General features: G+C 36.7%; 1 protein-coding gene across 1 annotated transcript; it reads left to right on the forward strand.

Annotated features, from left to right (window-relative positions):
- Window positions 1–2,398: 2,398 nt before the first annotated feature.
- Window positions 2,399–7,492, forward strand: LOC127092434 (uncharacterized). Its single transcript, XM_051031304.1, has 4 exons — window positions 2,399–2,807; window positions 3,601–3,759; window positions 6,922–7,003; window positions 7,148–7,492. The coding sequence occupies exons 1-4, from the start codon at window positions 2,439–2,441 to the stop codon at window positions 7,291–7,293; spliced, it is 756 nt and encodes a 251-aa protein (XP_050887261.1). The 5' UTR covers window positions 2,399–2,438; the 3' UTR covers window positions 7,294–7,492.
- The last annotated feature ends 13,666 nt before the right edge of the window (window positions 7,493–21,158 follow it).

A 21,158-nucleotide genomic window follows, 5' to 3' on the forward strand; every position in this document is an offset into this window, starting at 1 on the left:
TTATCATGATTTGAAGATTGAGACTAAAAGTCTAAGTTGCAATATTTTGTTATTTGAAATAAATCAATACCACCACAATGATACTAAGTGAATGTGAGCGTGCGATGACAAATGTTGTATGACGTTAATATTTTCCACTGTGTGTTTGTTAAATGTTTGATTTATTAAAGGTTTGGTCAGTGGTGACACCTTAGATTATCGTGTAAAATTTGATATATAAGTTTTGGGGTTTAGGATTTTACATAGAGCAGCCATACAGTCAGGACTCTTTGAGGATGATAGTCCTCAGTTGTCCCTCGTGGAGCGCATGGTTGACGAATTACGAAATATCGTGCAGTACGGCGGCGGAGGATGCAGGGGGTTAGACATATCCATTAGTTTATATTTGAATACATTATTTTTTTTCTTTTTTGTATTTATTATGTATGGTCTTGACTTTTTTTTATTAATGTATGACTTTTTACTTTTAGAGGGGATTCTGGAGATGCATCTCCGAAATAATTCTTCCTTGTATTTAACATGCTTCCAAAAAAATTTAGGGGACATTAGCGGACATTTCGAAGATGCATCTCTGGATGCATCCAAATAATATACGGAGATGCATCTCCAAACCATATTTTGTTTAAAATAAGGATGAATCTAAAAATTACGCATTTTGGTTAGGGATGGAAAAACGGGCCCGGCCCGCGGGCCATGCCCGTTTTACCCGTCATTTTTGGCGGGTCGGGCCAAGGATTTAGGCCCTCACCCTCAAATGTGTTCGTCCCGCCCCGTCCCGTTTTTTTCGTGGACTTTTGCGGGCACGTGTATTTACATAAATTTTTGTATTTTTAGGCTTAAAGAGTGCAGTGCCCGCGGGCTTTCCCTGCCCCGCCCTCACTTTTTTGCGGGGCGGATCTAAGTTTTAGGCCCACATCCTCAACTATGACCGCCCTGCCCCACCCCGCCCCGTTTTTTTGCGGGCTTTTGCAGGGCGGGCCTAAACGGGGCAGGCATGCCCGTTTGCCACCCCTAATTTTGGTGCGTCCGAAGATGTATCTTCGAACACATGAATGAAGGATAATTTTAAAATTTCAAAGATTATACACATATAAAGGTGAAAAAAGTATTTCCCTTTATCTCTTCCCTTATATCAAATACTTCTAACATATACTTATTAGAGGCCATATAGGAGAAACCTTATATGAGAAGTGTAACATCATAAAGGATTTACAAAAAATGGCAGAATTTTATGTGCTTTAGCCATGTCCAAACTTGTAGGCACACCCTTGTTTTCCTTTGGACCAGTTTCCAAGTTTATATACCAAATTTGTATAGAACAAAAATAAAATGTTCACATTTATGTGACTTATGTAGAATTTTGTGGATTGAAAAAATATTCGTCTATTTTATATTCAACTATTTTGTAGTTTAGTCTTCGTTTGACGGAGAGGAATTCACGTTTATATAAATTTTGACAATTTATTTTTATAAGATAACATTTTATTTATATTTAAGTGCAAACAAATGTACATTACCTTGTATTATCCGTTAGCTTTATCAGAAAGGTAATACAACATAAATAATAATTATCGCACATGAATAGTTTCATCGTTACACTATAAAACAAAAATGTAGTTGTTGCAAATTTAACGCTCACTTGTGAATGAGAAAAAGTCATTTATCCTTATTGATTTAATAACTTCATATGCTAAAGTGATTAAACAATTAATCAACCTAATCATTAGGTTAGTTCCTTCTATAAACAATATGAACTCAATCTTGCATATTTCACCTTTCTATATACTAGTCTTTTGCATTCTTAAGTTGTTAGATCACAACTCTTAAAGTATCTCAATCACTCAAGTCTCGAGAGCAAGATTAATTTTAAGAGTTCAAATAGATTGACAACATTTTACTTTATCACCAACTCAGACCTCTCCCACCGATAGATCTTTTTGAAGAAAGGCCTCTCCCACCAATAGATCTTTTTGAAGAAAGACCTCTCCCACCTATAGATCTTTTTGAAGAAATATTATGAGTCTGTCTATAAATTGTTAAAGATAATTCTTCAACAATGATTTATTTGTCTCTCGAAAAGAGTCTAAAATAATTCGATACAATGTTACAAGAACTTCGTCCAAATACATGTGAAGAAATTGTCGTTTTTAAAATTTTACCTCAAAATTTTCGTAAGAATAATTAGTATTGTGTTAACAAAACTTTCCAATTTTTTATTTTATATTAAATACACTATTAATTTTTATTTTACTAAAATAAAATTTTAATTATAAAATATATTAACCGTTAGATTTTTTTAATGCTTGACTTTTTTATTTACTCTATCTAAAAAAAATAGTAGCAATTCAAACTGGTTGTTGTGATAAAAAAAACATTCACACTGCATAATAATTAGTTCACCGTTTTAAAATTCAGTTTTTTTGGTCATTCTATTTTTGATGATTTTTAAAAAACAAGTACAAACTTTTTGGTCGTTTGGGCCAAACATGGAGGAGCAACTCGAACTGAACCCTAACTCGGTGAGCGAACTCAGTGAGTCCTTGTTGCCTCCTCTCGATGACGACGATACACCGGTTCTGAGTTCCTATGCTCTCGCCGCTCTCCAAGAATTCCTCTCTGAGGAGCAGAGTCATTCCGATGCCGGGGACTCTGAGGTTTCTCTTGTATCTGAAGATTGGAGGCTGAGTCAGTTCTGGTACGATGCAGAAACTGCAAAGACGGTTGCTGAAGAGGTTCTCACTCTTTCCAATGGCGTTGATTCTCGTGTTGCCTGTATCGCTTGCCCTACCCTCTATGCTTATCTTAAGGTCTTCCCTCATTTCTAATTTTTTGTTTTGTAACCGTTTTCTGATGAATCACAATTTCAAAGCCTTAAGGGAATATACAAGACAATAATTTTCGCCATGTTTAATTGTACTATTGGTATAGGTGTTTATTGATGATGATTGTTGAGATTCCTACATTGAGTGAGTGTTTAAAAAAGGAAGTCATTCCTTATATTACAAGCCGATTTTATAGGGTTAGTTATACCAACCTAAATCTTAAGAAGGTAGAGTTTGGGTCGTATGTTATTGGACCGACCATGTCATGCTTCAAATGTGCAGTGTAGGATGCGAGGGATGAGTTGAGAGTCCACATTGAATGAATAATATATGACCTAGAAATGTGTTCATAAGTGACATATTCTATCACCTTTTGTACAAAATTTTAAGAATAATTTTGATATTTTAGTCTTGCGTGAGTTGTGCTAAATAGATTAGGTTAAGAAATCTATAAATAGTAATAGATTTTGTGGTAAGGAGAGTAGATCAGATGGAGAGAAGTCAAACATGTAGAGGTAGAGGAAGACTTAGAAACTATAAGAGAAGTTATTAAGAAAGATCTCGAGATTAACGATTTGGATAGAAGTATGGTATTGGATAGAACATAACGGTGGAAGTTGATCCATGTAGATGACTCCACTTAGCGGGATAAGGCTTGGTTGTTGTTATTGCATAAACTTTAATACAAAGTTTCTATCTTTAGTACTACTATATTAACAAGTCTCTTAAGGGAACATGTTAGTATTTCTCTTAATATTTATCAATTTTCAATTTTCAGAAAATGGATCCAAATGTTTCTGTGCAACTTCTTGAGTACGACAAACGTTTTGAGCAATATGGAAGTGATTACACATTCTATGACTACAATCACCCCGAGGACTTACCATCAGAATTGAAGCATTCCTACAAAGTTATTATTGCTGATCCTCCTTACTTGGTGAGCTAATTGCAGTAATTTTACATGCTTAAAGTTTATTTAGGGGCGGACAAAACAGTTGGTTTCCGGTCCAAAACCTCAAACCAAGTCAAACTGTGGGTTCCATCACCCACTGCTGACCATTTGTGCAATCAGTTTAGATGGGTGGCGGTTTAACTTGTTGTCGGATACACAGGTGGGTTGCAGTGGTTTTTCCTTAACACTTTTTCCTTGTAGAATCTTCAATAATCCAACTGACTACCACAAAAAAGTAGTAAACATTGAAAAAAAACAAAGAACTTTAAAGTGGAATTGAAATCTTTTCTACATTACAGTTAAAGTTGCCGAAATATATATATATATATATATATATATATATATATATATATATATATATATATATATATATATATATATATATATATATATTTTGGCAAAAGGTGGCCAATAGCCACCACAAAAGTATATTAAAATAAAAAGTAGTTCCCGAGAAACAAAAATCATGGGGACCAAACCAAAACCCCTCAATGAAAAACTCTATAACAAGGGAGCCTTATGGAGTTTCTAGCATACTCCACGAGGATGTCCCTATGAACTACATCCCAAATCCCTTTACTTGTAACCTGATGTTAGCTAGTCTATTGCACAATGATTACCTTCCCTAAATATATGAGTGGCTATAAAGAACATGGATCTAGTGTAATGCAAAACATTTGCCCACCTATTCCTTAATCTCTAAGGAACCATAGAGGGATTGGTAAAAGCCAAAACAACCAACTTAGAATCTGATTCAAGCCAAAGATGAGACCAGTTCTTCTCTTTTGCAATCTCAATTGCTAGGATGGCCCCTGTCAACTCTGCACATAGGGCATTCCCCGGCCCAATGTTCATGGAAAAACTGCCCAAATGCTTAGAATTATGGTCCCTAAAGATCCCACCACAATCTGCAATTCCTGACCACCACCAGAAGTATCATCTGTATTACACTTGACCCAGTTCATAGCAGGAGGGTGCCAAAAAATCTCTTTAGTAAAATGAGTCTTTGGGTGGTGAAGAGTAACATTAAAACTTTTCATAACACTGAAATCCAGGATTGAATTAGAACACAATTTGAGAGTTGAGTTACCCGAGATCGAGAAAGAAACCGCCAAAATAATAGAAGAGATAGCGGTTTTCCAATGAGTTTTCACATCCTTGAATCTGACTTTGTTTCTAGCCTGACAGATTGCATTAATAGTGTTGATTATTTTAGACAACACTACCACCTTGCATTGATCAGACCAAGGCTTGTTCAATGCAATCCAAATGTCGTCCAATGACTGAAAATTATGAACCAGAACTGAAGAGAGGTGTCTCCATAAATGAACTGCAAAAGGGCAACTGAAAAATAAATGTTGAGTTTTCAACATGCTTAAAGCAATTGCTACACATGGAGGGATATTGCAGTCCCCTTGTTGCCAGGTTTTCATCAGTCGGAAGTCTGTTGTGGATTACTCTCCAAAGCAGCAGAGATCTAGAAGGAGGTATGTGAGCGTTCCAAATCAGTTTACCCCAGGGCACAACCTGAGTGGATTGGGCTTTGAATTCAAATGCACTTGTCTTCCATTTCATCTAAAGGAATGTGAATCTGATTTAGTGTGTGCAGCAGCAGGGAAGGAAAGGCCATCTGAATAGATTGAGGTAAATGCCACTGATGGTTTAGGATGTAAGTGCTGACCTTTGCCTTGTGGGAAGTATGGTTCCAGGTTGGAATGTTCAAAGAATCAACCAGAGGGATGCCACTCCAACAGTATAACCAGAAATATCTTGTTGCCATTTCCAATGAGCCAGCCGGTGTTCTGTTTTAGCTCAACAAAAGAACCTTTCAGAACCTTCAATAGAAAGAACCAAAGAAGGAAATGGGTAAAAAATGTGTTGAAGAGATTGAGTAAAGTAAAGTTGCAACTTTTCAACAATCAATTTGGAATACTATTTCTTTCAAAACCTCAATAGATCTAAACACATTCAAGAGATGAGAAGCAACTGTTGCATATTTTGTCTTTGTTGGATCAAAGATCTCCTGCAAGATAGTCAAGCACGGGATCTTAAGTAAGATCGGACGGCTTGTGAAAGATCGTAAAACTAGGATCGTAGCACGACACTTAAGATCTTACCGAAGGGCAAAGTGGTAATTTGACATACATATACACACACAAAAACATGAAAATTATAATACATGAACAAAATAACCTATAAATCACAAAATTCAACCAATTTAATTAATAACTCATAACTATCATTCCATAATTTAACAAGTTCAAAAGGCTTTGTTCAAAATAAATAGCTCAAAAAATATAAATCTAATAAACAAGTCTAATCATCTAAGGTATTATGTATTCCCATATCATGATAGTCATATAAAAGACAACTTCAGCACGTAAGATCGTAAGATCTTAAGACCCAACACTCGATCTTGACTACACTGATCTCGTGAATAGGAGGCTATTGGAGAAGATAAACTTGCATGCAACAGGGATGTAACATGATTAGGTGATTCGCAGACCATCGAAGATTGCTAACAAAGTTGTGTGCATTTCATGGATTCCTAACAAAGTTGTGGCAGGCCACCGTATTGTGATGGTTGCATTCTGCAACCTTCAAAAAGAAGGGATGTGTTTGGTTTATGAGAGAGGTGTGGGTAAGGGTTATTTGGCATATATGTCTTAAAAGGGAATTTAATTCATATATACTGTTAGTGTTAAAAGTTTTTACACTATTAGTCAATACAAATATTAGATCATTAGAGGTGTCTGACTTTTATCATGATGAATGACTTTAATTCTCCACTATCCAATTGATCTTTATTTCCACTCTGTCTGTGCCTTATAACACAGTTGAGTTGTGCAGGATTAATTGTTTTTCATGTTTTTTTATTTATTATTTGTAAAAACTGGTTTTTGAACCATATATCTCCATGCAGTTAATGTTAGATACACATATACTACTGTACTCGAATCTAAAGTGAGTTGAATCATTTTCTCTAAATCTTCTGATGTCTTGTAATTTCTCTTGGTTCGTTTCTCCAATAGTGTATGCAGCCAGTGTAGATAAAAGGATCAGTGAGACTATAATAGTGTAGATTTTTTCTAATTTACATGACTGATGATCTTGGTTCACTTATTAAGCCAGTTGCTTTGATAACAGAGCAAAGAGTGCTTGGAGAAAATTGCTGAAACAATTTCTTTTCTCAGACAACCTGGAGAGTCATTTTTGCTTCTACTCACAGGTAACAATGAATTTTATGATTTTTGTTTTGTATCATTGCATTAGACATAATGACACTCATAATAGAATGTTCATGTTGATATTATCAATTTAAAGAATTGCTAAAATGTAAAATAATATCTAAAGTTGGGTTTTGTAATTGTAGGTGAAGTGCAGAAAGAAAGGGCAGCTGAGATCTTAGGGCTGCATCCTTGTGGTTTTAAGCCTCATCACTCGAGTAAACTCGGAAATGAATTTCGGGTGTTTACTAACTATGACCCTGGAACAAGACTGGGAGGTTGGGAAAAATAGGTGACTTTCCTCTGCTTGCTTTGAGAGTCTAAATCGACCAGGTTGGACGCATTCAACCCATCTTCAGTTCTTAGGGTTAACACAGGACGGTTCAGATTTCAAATTTGGTATGTTGTATTTTAAAACATTAAAAAAGCATTAAAATATGCGTATGTGTAATGTGGCAAACTTTTAACATCAAAGAAGCCACCATTAATCACGCCCTGATTGCAGTCGTCCGATTAGCCATTAATCACGCTCTGATTGCAGTCGTTCGATTAGCCATTAATCACGCTCTGATTGCGGTTCGATTAGCCATTAATCACGCTCTGATTGCGGTCGTTAATCACCATTAATCACGCACTGATTGCGGTCTTAATCATTGTCCAAACTTTAGTTATAGTCTCCTTAAAAATCAAGGATTAGGTAGTATGACCTTCCATGAAAATGATCTATTCTATAGGCTCGTCCTATTGTTGTATCTTTGATTTTCAAGGAGGCCGGAACTAAAGTGTGGATGATGATTTGACGGCTAAGATATTTATTTTTCATTAAATTGGATAATCTCAATTTCATTTCAATTTTAATCTCAAATTTATTTTTCATTAAATTGGATAATCTCTATCTCATTTCAATTTTAATCTCAAATTTATTTCATTTCAAATTAAATATTATATTTAATGATATGTGATTTGCGGTCAACAAGAAGTTTTATATGCCAAACTCATCACCACTCTTAGAAGTCTTGATTAGACTTTGCTAAAATATTGTCAAAGTTTGATTAAAATTTTGTTTTGTTGATATTGAATTCATCGCTTAAATAGCCCATCTAGCACTAAGTGAATGAAAAAACAATTTTTAAAAACTAGGCTATTTTTTTTTTGTCAATGACTAATTTATGGGAGGAGATCCTCTCCGTGCATTTTCTCATGCAGTGGAATCCTAGCCATTAATTCTTTTTACTGTATATTAATTATATTATTAAAAAAGTAAATAAATGGTGGATGTATACACTGGACTATATCCCTGTGTGTTTTCCACGGGAGGGAATTCAAATCCCTAATTTATCTTGAGTACTTAAATATAAATACATTTTTAAATTGTGGTATATATTTAACTAAACATAAAATATTAAAATGACTTACTAAAATCAAGGAGGTGTTTTGGTATTAGTGTGGAAAAAAAAATCTTTGAATTGATATTATTAATTTATTAGTTTATATAGCTGTAAAGTTGTGTTTTTATTTATTTAGAATCTTTCGTAACATGACCTTGCATAGGGAAATGGAGATTAGTTTTTTTTTTAATGAAAAAAAAGATAAGTAGTATATGCTTACACGTGATTTATATTTAAGAACTATGGTGTGGAAAAATGGATTTATGTGGGGTACGGGTTGGGGTGGGAAAAACTTAATTTTTAATTAAGTGAACGGAAGATGCAAGTACTTGTCTCACATCCACCTCCGTTTCAATCTATTAAATTTATTTATTTATTAATTTTACTATACATTTATTTATTTTTAAAATTTAAGATAACAAATTTATTAGAAATATTATTCAATTACTTTTGAAAATATAAATTTAAATAAATTGATCAATTAATATTATATTACTTTAATTATTAATTTTTGTTGCTATAAGAAAAATATGTATTTTAAAATATAATACAATTTTTATAGGTGGGTGCAACGTGGAGAAACCCGTTTCTCATTAGGTACAGGAGGTGCATGGTCATTTGTCACCCTAACTGGAGTGGGGGCAGGAGCGGGATTAGGCGGAGGTTAAACCCGGCCCTTACGAATGGACCATTATGAAAAATAAATATGGATGGTTAGATGAATATAATTTATAAATTCTATATTACATTATGCATATTAGATCAAACATTTTTCTTCTTCCTTTTTCTAACCTATTTTTTTTTTTTGAGATTTTCTTTTCCCGATTATAGGTTCTCCCTAACCCTTAACTAAAAAATAAAAAAAAAATATCTTCTTTTTTAGGAATACATTTTTAAACACACTATTTTTCCACAAAATAAGCGCAAATGAGCGAGGGTCTTTCATTTTGTCCAAATTTATTTCGGAGATGCATTTCCGTATGTGTTTTAAGGTCTGTCCGCAAATGCATCTCCAGATTAACCATTATTTTCAAATTTATGGGTTTTTTTTTGTGATACATCTCCGAACGCGTTTAATTTATATACCCGCGAATAAATCATCTTCTCATTTTTCATTTCTTTTGAAACTATTACAAACCTGCATTGGAGAGCTCGAGAGTCATCTGGTATCAGAGGAGTATCAGAGGTGTCAAACACAAGTCAATGGTCTTATATGGACGGTAACATGACTTGGTTCTATAATGTGTTACACCATATCATGATATCAAACGATCTTGGACGTCCACCTAGGTCAGCTCATGAGGAGATCCTACAAAATGAGTAGGTTAGGGATGACCATGCCATTGATGTGTTGCCGATCTGTCAAAATATTATGCGACTTACGTATGCGGGCATAAAGTCTGAGCGGTTTGAGAGAGGTGGAGATGATACGGTCGCCCTCACACGTGTCATTCTTACCGAATCACGGAATGCCCTGGGTTACAGGCGACAGAGGAGGAGCCATGAGTTAGGATTAGGCATACATGATATGTTATGCTTTTTTTTTTTTTTGTATTTTAGGATGTTTTAGTATTATTCTCCATACTTTGAGAACAATGTTTGTAATATTCTGGGATGTTTTTTAATTAATGCATTATTTTTCTATAATGTGTGTGTTTATTAATGTTTGAATTAATTATGACACTATTAGTCGAATTAAAATGACTTCGACTTAAAAAAATACAAACTTAGAACAATGTTTTTGTCCATGATATATGCAGGAAATTTTCGGAGATGCATATCCTAAATAACGATGTTTAAATAGTTTAAAATGCACTCGGTGGTGTTTTTCGAAATGCATCGCCAAATACACTACATAAATCTTTCGTAGATGCACCTCTGGACCAATTTTTGACAAAAATGGGGTGGTTGCTTGATTTACGAAGGATCAAGTGATTTAAGATACGCCTGGAGATGTATCTTCGAAAATACCTGATGACAATTTTGAATTTTTAGAGGTGTGAAAATAAATTCTCTTTTTCCTTCTCTCTATTTCTAAGGGTGGTTAAATAAAGCCCTTCCGCCATCCCCGTCTTATCATCTCCTATCAATATTCACCGCAACATTGAGTTGAAACCTATAGCGACATGCTTTCTGGTTATGAAAGTCATTCAAAATAACACTAAAAAAAGGAAATAATCATTTGTTCACATACACACACTCACACACACACACACACACATATATATATATATATATATATATATATATATATATATATATATATATATATATATATATATATATATATATATATATATATATATATATATATATATATATATATATTTGCAAATTAAGTGAATGGTAAAAAAGAAAGTGGTGAATCAATTCGATTGGCAAGCAAATATTTTTAATTAAAAAAGAAAGATTTTTCAATATGCAAAATCTATGAGTTAAGGAACCCTTATGACAAAATATATGATTGTTATTGGTCATTATATTTTGTGGTATTTTGGATTGAACTCTAGTTTTGACAGGGATAACTTCATGTTTCGACAAATATTGTGCATGATGTAGTCGAAGTCTGTTCAAGCATGCATGAGTCGAAGTTGTGCATGATGTAGTCGAAGTCTGTTCAAGTATGCAGGAGTTAAAGTTGTGCATTTTGTAGTTTAAGCATGTTCTAGCATACAGTTGTATAAGTTTTCTTGTTGGTTAAGTTAGCTTAATGCTTAAGTTAACTTAGTGTTTAAGTTAACTTGTAGTCTATAAATAGGATGCTCTCTCAGGTTGTTGAGAGAGGTTTAAGAGTTGGTTGTTGTTATTCGCTTGTAATCATTTGCCCTACTTGGAAAAGTGAATAGAAAAATGGTTTTAACCAATTTTTGTTCTTCTTCTTCCCTCTTCTCTCTCTTTCATAAACTAAAAATGTTTCTTGTGTTTGTTCAAGAAACCAAATCTTTCTCATAGTTTTTATTCATTTTTGGTGTGACGTTTGTCATAACAAACTGGTGCGGTGAGCGTAGACAAGATGCCTGTTACGGACCAATTAGTACTACTTTTTATATCATTTTATTGGTCCCTTTTACCAAATCTTGATGTAATTACACACTTTTATTCTCATTATTTTGTATAAATACAATTAGGTTTAATTTATTTTGTTTTGAATAGTTATTTCACATATTTGTTAATTTTGTAGAATTTTTGGGCAAGAGAGCTTTGGAATGCACAATCACAATTTTAAAGAAGTGTTGAATGCAATTTGGAAGCCTAACTTGGAAGAACACCACTTGGAGGACTTTGGATGAAGCTTGCAAAGCAAGGAAGCTGAGATAGTTTCAGTTCGCACCGCGAACCACCTTCGCGCCGCGAAGGTTGCGAATCCAGCAAGTTGTTTTTGGGCCAAGGGTGTTGTTTTTCATGACCAGCTGGTTTTGCCATTTTGGTGTCTGCCTTGGGGGAGATTTTCTGCCTTAGATGAGAAATGATCATTTTAGGAAATGTCAACCCTTTAAGAAAATCAGAATGGAAAGTGATATTCATTCTAACACATTCACATATTCATAGATACTTTGATTTTTCGGAAGAGAGAAAAACAGAGTTTTTCTCCCATTTGCATTTTGCTTTTGAAAATGATGATGAGGAGCTAAACCCCATTTTGTCAAGATTGGAGTTAGTAGCTATTCTCATTTGTTTATGTATTCCATTTGATTTATATATATGATAAAAGATTGTTGATGTATTGAATGCTATTTTTGCCCTAAGTTGAAAATCAGATTTGAGTAGTTGTTGAAAGAGATTATTTGAGTCTTGACATAAAATAGATTTTCAAGTAGTGAATAAGTTGTAGAGATAGATTTAGTCATTACTCTTCTTGTGTATCAACCGTTAAAGATTGCTATATTGATAGTTAGGTGGAGAGATCGTCTAAGGATCAATATAGTGATTATCACGATATCATTTAGACATAATGACATTGAGAGGATACTTGAACATCATCAATAATCTTAAATCTATATAGTTATCATAAGGAGTCATAAGCACTTGGAATAGTGAACTCCAATCTTGCCAAACTTTTACATTTGATTAAAACCATTTTACTGTTTTTAGTGACATTTACTCAAAAGATAACTTTCTAAACAAAACAACTTTGTTACTTTCTAAACTTATAACAATTTGGATTATAGAACGGAGGTAATAACAACCAATCTCTGTGGATACGATATAAAAATATTTGCCGAAGATATACTTTTCAACAAATTGGCGCCGTTGCCGGGGATTGGTGTTCGATATTACAAGCATTGCAATAATTCATTGTTTTAAGTTTGTTACTTTTATTACTATCCCTCTTGTGTTTCACTTGGTTTGTTAGTTTTGTAGATTCTAGTGCATGCGAGGAAAAGCTACCGAGGAGCAATTTCAATTCGACCCCTAAATTGAAAGAACACTTCGGAAGCTCAATAGCAAAACACGAAGAAGAAGGAAACTAGCCGAAGAGAGGAACCGGAGAGAAGAAGCATCTACTTTCACACTTGTTCAAATCGAAGAAGTGGTTGTAGAGGCTTGTGACGGAAACATGGCGGATGACGATCGTACCGAAATGTCCGCTAATAGTCCAAGAAGGAATGCTCAATTTGCCCGTGGAGGAAGAAATACGAAGATGAAGACCGGAATCCTCCAACTTCTCTATGCAAATCCGTTCAACGGAATGGATCATGAAGATCCGTATACCCATCTCATCAAATTCTATGAGATTGCGGGTTCTACGGGAATTTATGAAACGGGTGAAGAGGCATTATTCAAAAGGATGTTCCCACACTCCTTAGTGGGAAAGGCAAAAGAGTGGTACCTTGATCAAGCACCAAGAGTGATGACGGATTAGAATTTGTTAGAAGAAAAGTTCTTAGAAAGATATTTCCCTCAATCCCGATTCATGGAAGCCAAAACGGCTATTGCGGTATTCACTCAAGGAAGTAACGAGTCTTTGAATGAGGCTTGGGAAAGATTCAAGTCAATGTTGAGAAAATGCAAGGGTCATGGTTTTGATGAGCTCACTCAAATCCATATTTTTCTAAATGGGCTCCAATCAACTCACAAGACACTTTTGGGTGCTATCGCGAGTGGCTCTCTTATGTCAAAGAATGCTGAAGAAGCTAAAGTCATTATTGATCGGATGGCACTCAATGATCGCCAAAGTCAACATGACCGTAGCCCTTCACAACGTAAACCGGGAGTTCTTGAGTTAAATACCAATGACGCCATTCTTGCTCAAAACAAGCTACTCTCTCAACAAGTGGAGTTGCTTACTCAACAAATGGCCAAACTTCCACAGCAAATGAAGGAAATTCAAGGATCTCAAGTTCGACATCAAGTAGCATGTTGCGAATTATGTCAAGGAGATCATCCTACTGGTTTTTGTCCTCCACTAGAAGAAGTGAGTTATGTGAACAATCAAAATCAAGGCTGTCAAAGGCAACCTCCTAACAATCAAGGTTATCAACCAAGAAACAATCAAGGCTATCAACCATCAAGGTTCAACAATCAAAATTTTCAGCAACAAAGTCCTTATCAACACCCAAACTCTCAAGGCCAACAATCGTAAGGAGGAAATTCCAAGCTAGAGGACACTCTTCAACAATTCATGCAAGCTTCCATGGCAAATCAGAAGAGTAACGAAGCAGCAATTAAAAATCTGGAAAATCAAGTAGGCCAACTTGCGAAGCAACTGTCGGAATAAAACGCAGGATCTTCTTTTTCCGCTAACACTCAAACCAATCCAAAGGAGCATTGTAAAGCAATTGTCACGAGGAGCGGTAAAGAGTTGACAAGTGAAAAAGTGAGGAAATTACAGTAGAGAATGATATGGATGGGGTGCTGGAAAAAGAGGACATGGTTGGTGGAAGGGAGAAAGTGGCTGGAACTCTTCAGTTCGCGCCGCGATCCCCCTTCGCGCCGCGAAAAGAGCAGGATTTGCCTACACAGAAGCAAACTGAATTGGGGGTGAAAAAGGATGCCGAACCAAGGAAGAAGAAGAAAGGAGAGAAAGGTGTGAGTGTCATTCCAACCCAACATCTACCTTATCCGTATGCTCCATCGAAGAAGGACAATGCTAGGCATTATGCACGGTTCATGGACATATTCAAACAACTTCAAATCAATATTCCATTTGCCGACGCATTAGAACAAATGCCACGGTACGCAAAGTTCATGAAGGACATTCTTACAAAGAAAAGAAGACACGTGGAAGATGAAACCATCTTGCTTGATGCACGTTGTAGTGCCATCATTCAAAAGACTCTCCCAAGGAAGGAATCCGATCCGGGCCGAGTCGTTTTACCGGTAACCATTGGAAGCACATACATTGGTAATGGTTTGATTGACTTGGGATCTAGCATAAATCTAACCTCCCTATCCATTGTTAAACGATTGGGAAATGTTGAGATCAAATCGACAAGGATGACTTTACAACTAGCTGACAAATCTACCACTTCACCATATGGAATTGCTCAAGACATGTTAGTAAAGGTGGAGAAATTCTTGTTTCCGGTAGATTTCATGATAATAGAGATGGATGAGGATCGTGATGTTCCTCTAATTCTTGGAAGACCATTCATGAAAACAGCCCGGATGATGATTGACATTGATGATGGACTAATGAAGGTGAGAGTGCAAGATGAAGAGGTGACCTTTAATCTTTTTGAAGCCATGAAGAATCCAAATGACAAGCATGATTCTTTCCGAATCGATGCAATCGAAGAGGAAGTAGTGGAAGTCGCAAATCAAGTTCATATTTCTAATCCTCTAGAAAGATCTCTTATCGGAGCCTACAATGTGTTGACCGAAAATGAAGAAAAAGAGATTGAAGCAATGTTGCATGAGTTAGAGTCTTGTGGCGAACTAACCTATCAAGAAGAAACAAATGAAGACTTGGATGTGACGAAGAAAACGGAAGATCCAAAACTAGAGTTGAAAATGCTACCTTCACACTTGAAGTATGTGTTCCTTGGTGACGAGTGTACCAAACCGGTGATTATAAGCAACACCTTGTCCACAAAAGAGGAATACAAATTGATACAAGTGCTGAAAAGAATGAAGGTGCAATAGGGTGGGTGTTATCCGACTTGAAGGGTATTAGTCCGACCTATTGCATGCATAAGATCATGATGGAAGAGAATTTCAAACCCGTTGCACAACCTCAAAGGCGTCTAAATCCATCGATGAAAGAAGTAGTTCGGAAAGAAGTTGTCAAACTCTTGGAAGCCGGAATGATTTATCCTATCTCCGATAGTGAATGGGTGAGTCCGGTACAAGTAGTTCCCAAGAAAGGTGGCATGACGGTTATCAAAAATGATAAAAATGAGTTGATTCCGACAAGAACGGTAACCGGGTGGAGGATGTGTATTGACTATAGAAGGTTGAACCAAGCTACAAGGAAAGATCACTTCCCACTACCTTTCATGGATCAAATGTTGGAAAGGTTAGCAGGCAAAAATTTCTACTGTTTCTTGGACGGATATTCGGGGTACAACCAAATTTCGGTCAATCCGGCGGATCATGAGAAGACAACTTTTACATGTCCTTTTGGCATATTTGCTTACCGAAGAATGCCTTTTGGGTTATGTAATGCACCGACAACATTTCAACGGTGTATGCAAGCGATATTCTCGGACTTAATAGAAGAATTCATTGAAGTGTTCATGGATGATTTCTCCGTTTATGGATCATCTTTTGATTTGTGCTTACAACATCTTGATGTGGTTTTGGGAAGATGCGTGGAGACCAACTTAGTACTCAATTGGGAAAAATGCAACTTTATGGTCACCGAAGGTGTTGTACTCGGTCACAAGATCTCCTCCGAAGGATTAGAGGTTGACAAAGCTAAGGTGGAAGTTATCGAGAAACTACCACCTCCAACAAATATAAAAGGAATAAGGAGCTTTCTCGGACATGCCGGTTTCTACCGGAGATTCATCAAAGATTTTTCAAAGATAGCAAAACCATTGAGTAACTTACTCAACAAAGGTACGCATTTTCTTTTCGATGAGTCATGTCTCAAAGCTTCCTTGATTTAAAAGAAAAGTTGGTCACCACACCCATAATCGTGGCACCAAATTGGAAACTTGATTTTGAACTTATGTGTGATGCAAGCGATTATGCGGTTGGTGCGGCGTTGGGTCAAAGGAGAGATAAAGTTTTTCATGCTATCCACTATGCTAGTAAAGTGTTAAATGAAGCACAAGTCAATTATGCGACAACTGAAAAAGAGTTACTAGCTATAGTGTACGCATTGGAAAAGTTTAGAGCTTACTTGATAGGGTCAAAAGTTGTAGTCTACACTGACCACTCGGCGATCAAATATTTGCTAACCAAGCCGGATTCCAAACAAAAACTAATTCGTTGGATTCTCTTACTGCAAGAGTTTGATTTGGAAATCCGGGATAAAAAAGGTTCTGAAAACTTGGTGGCGGATCATTTGTCTCGTTTGGTCAATGTGGACATTACAAACAAAGAAGAGGAAGTGAGAGAAGAATTTCCGGATGAAAAACTGTATGCGATTCAAGTGAGGCCTTGGTTTGCTGATTTTGCTAATTACAAAGCAACCGGTTTAACACCGGAAGACCTCACTGGTAATCAAAAACGGAAATTCTTGGCGGATGCAAAATATTATGTTTGGGATGATCCGTACCTGTTTAAAGTAGGTGTAGACAATATTTTGAGAAGGTGTGTAACAAGTGAGGAGTCAAGAGACATCCTTTGGCATTGTCACAACTCTCCGTATGGAGGTCACTATAGCGGGTTGAGAACAGCCACTAAAGTGCTCCAATCGGGCTTTTATTGGCCATCTTTATTTAAAGATGCACATGAACATGCGAAGAGTTGTGATACATGCCAACGGAGTGGAGGAATAGGAAAACGAGACGAAATGCCTCTAACCAACATGCTAGAAGTAGAAGTTTTTGATTGTTGGGGTATTGATTTCGTTGGCCCATTCCCCTCTTCTTTCTCAAATGAGTACATACTAGTGGCCGTTGACTATGTCTCGAAGCGGGTAGAAGCAATTGCTTCACCTAAGGCCGATGCCAAAACAGTGATTAAATTTTTAAAGAAAAACATATTTTCACGTTTTGGTGTGCCTAGGGTGTTGATAAGTGATGGAGGATCACACTTCTGCAATACACCTTTAGAAAAAGTTTTGCAACATTATGGTGTAAAGCACAAGGTGACCACTCCCTACCACCCACAAACGAATGGTCAAACGGAGGTTTCTAACCGGGAAGTCAAGCGGATCCTTGAGAAAACAGTCTCGAATTCAAGAAAAGATTGGTCTTTAAAACTGGATGAAGCTTTGTGGGCGTATCGTACCGCCTACAAAGCACCTATTGGGCTAACTCCGTTTCAAATGGTGTATGGGAAGACTTGTCATCTTCCAGTAGAAATGGAGCATAGGGCATTATGGGCTCTCAAATTCTTGAACTTCGACTCCACTTTAGCTGGAGAAAGAAGAAAAGGACAACTCCATGAATTGGAGGAATCAAGGAACAACGCTTACCATTCGAATAAACTTTACAAGGAAAAGGTAAAGGCATACCATGATGGAAAGGTCCTTCATAAGGAGTTTCATGTTGGACAAATGGTATTGCTTTTCAACTCAAGGTTGAAGCTATTCCCTGGTAACCTGAAGTCAAAATGGTCAGGACCGTTTGTTGTCAAAGAGGTGCGCAACTATAGGGACATTGTGATCGAGGATCCAAAGTCACAAGAGAGCTGGACTGTAAATGGCCAAAGACTCAAAGTCTACCATAGTGGCGACGTAAATCGGGATGTGTGTGTCATTTCTCTATCCGGACCGGGCTAATCATTGGACCGTCGAGCTCTAAACGACGTTAAACAAAGCGCTTGTTGGGAGGCAACCCAACGTTGTAAGTCTGCATTTTACATTTTCTCAATTTTGTTGTGTTGATTTTCTGTTGTGTTAAATTTTGTGAATTTAAGTTCTGTTTTCTGCCGTTCGCCCCGCGACATCTTTCGCCCAGTGAACTGAATGCAAAGCTTCAGTTTGCACCGCGAACAAGGTTCGCCCCGCAAACGGTGCGTGGCAGAACCACTTAAGTTCTGTTTAGGTTATTTTTCCTGTTCATTCTATTTCATTTTCAAAACTTCAACCTTCCCTCTTTTTCACTCCCATTCTCAAAAACTTCCATAATTTAAGAATTTCCATCTCCAACTCCCAAATCCTCATTTGTTAACAAGAATCAAGTGCTTCATTAAGGTATGTTGTTCTTTTATTGTTCCCCTCTCCATTCTTTTCGGATTCTCATTTAGGCAAGGTTAGGGTTTTGTAGAAATTGAGATTGACACTTGAAATACCCTTGAATGTCTAATGTAGATTCAAATTAGGATTAGGATAGAGATTGTGATTATGACTGTTGGAAGTAATAAACTTCAAATCTTTGGAATCCTAGAAGGCTCCTGGAGATTTCCTGGTTCGCAGGGTTCGCGCTGCGAACGGGCCTTCTCGCCGCGAACTGGGAAATTCCAGTGTTATGTTTTATGCTGATTGATTGCTAACTCTCTTTATGTTTTATTGTGTGGCTGGTCTGATGTTTATTGCAGATGTCTAAGAGAACCAAAACCACGGCTTCCATTCAACCCCGTTCATTAAGACGGTTCACAAGTGACGAACACGAAGAACGATTTGAAAACTTAATCAAGAGAACCATCCAACCGGAAAGGTTCATCCGTTTATTACCGGGTGGGACTTATCGGAATGTGGTTTCAAATTTTGAGAGACGAAGGTGGACCAAACTTTGTGAACCAGAGGCGGAGATCAATTATGATATTGTACGGGAGTTCTATGCAAACGCTATGCATCTTGAGGAGGGAGTGGCTTTCAACTACCAAACAAGGGTAAGAGGCAGGATTATTTCTTTTGGGAGAGATGCAATTAACTCGTATCTTGGTAATCCTCTAACCCTGGGAGAGAACGAGGGGTGCGAGTATCGTACCCAGGAATTGGAAAATGTTTGGGATCTTCAAGCGGTGAATGCTACCCTGTGCCTTAAAGGAAAATCATTTGACCTAAATGATCAAGGACTTCCAAAATCTTGGAAAAGAGAAAATCTAAATCTGGAAGCAAGGGCATTTCTGGTGCTACTGTTGAACAACATCCGGCCAAGGAGCCACAACACCACGATCCCTTTGGATGTAGGGTGTTTGCTGTACTACATTATGATCGGCAAATTTGTGGATATAGCATCAATCATAGCGGGAGAAATGCGGAAGATGGCTATAAGTGGAACCAAATTTGGTGGTAAAGCAGGTGTGCTTGCATACCCGGGGCTGATCATGGGACTTTGCCGAAGGGCGAATGTTGCCATTCCGGATGAAGTACACTTCTCTATCACTAGTGTGATTAACGATGCTTATCTGAATAGGTTCTGCCAAAGCCAAATGGATAGAATCGAAGGAGCTGGGACTTCGTCATCCAGACCCCGACCCCGCACTACTCCAGTCTTCGACCAGATGGCATTTGCCAATTATTGCTGTGAGAGCTTTGAGGCCTCTAGGAGGTCTCAATCATTTATCTTTGATGCTATGCAGCAACAATTCAAGAACACGTTCCTTGCACCCGAAGCCTGCACATTTCCTTCTCAGGCGGAATATGTCGCTTATGCTAATTGGCCTGAGGGCAGGCCAACTTTTATGGGGGGTGCAGGAGGTGGTGCAAACCATGGCGATGAGATGGAGGACGTCCTTGGATCTGTTGGTGGTGGCCAAGAGGATGAAGATTGAGGAGTTGGTGAATTTGAGGAGTTTGTTTTAGTTTGAGTTTTCTTTGTATTATTTTGCTTTTGAAATTTTTTGATGTACTTTTGGGTGGCTCTAGTTCACCAAAACTTTGGTTTTTTTAGTTATTTTGATAATTGCATGAATACTCTTTGAGATTTAAGTGTGTTACAATCAAATTGGTTTACCAACATTTTTTGTTTAATTGTTTTTACTCTTAAGTCAAGCTTAAAGAAACCAAGAAATGTTCGCAAAGAAAGAAGCATAGGACACTTCGAGTGGTGATGATAAGAATTAGTGTCGGCATTTCAAGGTACACTTTATCGCTTTCTAGAATTAACATGAGTAGTTTGATGGTGTGTGCAAATTCCATATCATAAACTCATTGAAATATATGTCATTTTTGAATAAAAATAGGACCTAACCAATTGTGAGGAAGCTTTCCATTGTACACTAAAATGCGGGAAACCAAGCATTATTTTAACTCATTCTTATCATGCTAAATCATGCATCAATCTATTTTTGTGTGAAAATTTTGAAAATGATAGAGGCATTGTTTGTTGAGAAAAACCACTTGACCAAAAAGTTTGAATCAACTAACCTTGTGAGGAGAAATCCTTAGTTAAACCCCTTTGAGCTTATTTTAGGATTCATTTGATTGATCATTGTAAAATCAATTGAAAATTTTGGAATAAATGAATCCTAATTTCTTTCGTATCAATTGAACCCTCAAACCGAGTTGTTTGCAAATTTTGCCTTTTGCCTATGTCTAAGTAGGGAGCATTAGTGAATAAATTTGGTTTTGGAATCTAAAGTTGGGGAGAGTAAAGAAAAAAAGAGTTGATTAGAAACTTGGAAAAGTGAGTTTTTATGAAAGGGTAAAAATAAGAAAAGAAACAAGAAAAGAAATCACCCTTGAAACCGTAGAGCAAAGAAAAAGAAAAGAAAAAAAAAACAAAGAAAATGCTCATGGTTGTATGGATGTGAAAAGAAAAAGAAA

The sequence above is a fragment of the Lathyrus oleraceus genome, chromosome 6 (genome assembly GCF_024323335.1).
Source record: "Lathyrus oleraceus cultivar Zhongwan6 chromosome 6, CAAS_Psat_ZW6_1.0, whole genome shotgun sequence".
NCBI lineage: Eukaryota > Viridiplantae > Streptophyta > Magnoliopsida > Fabales > Fabaceae > Lathyrus > Lathyrus oleraceus.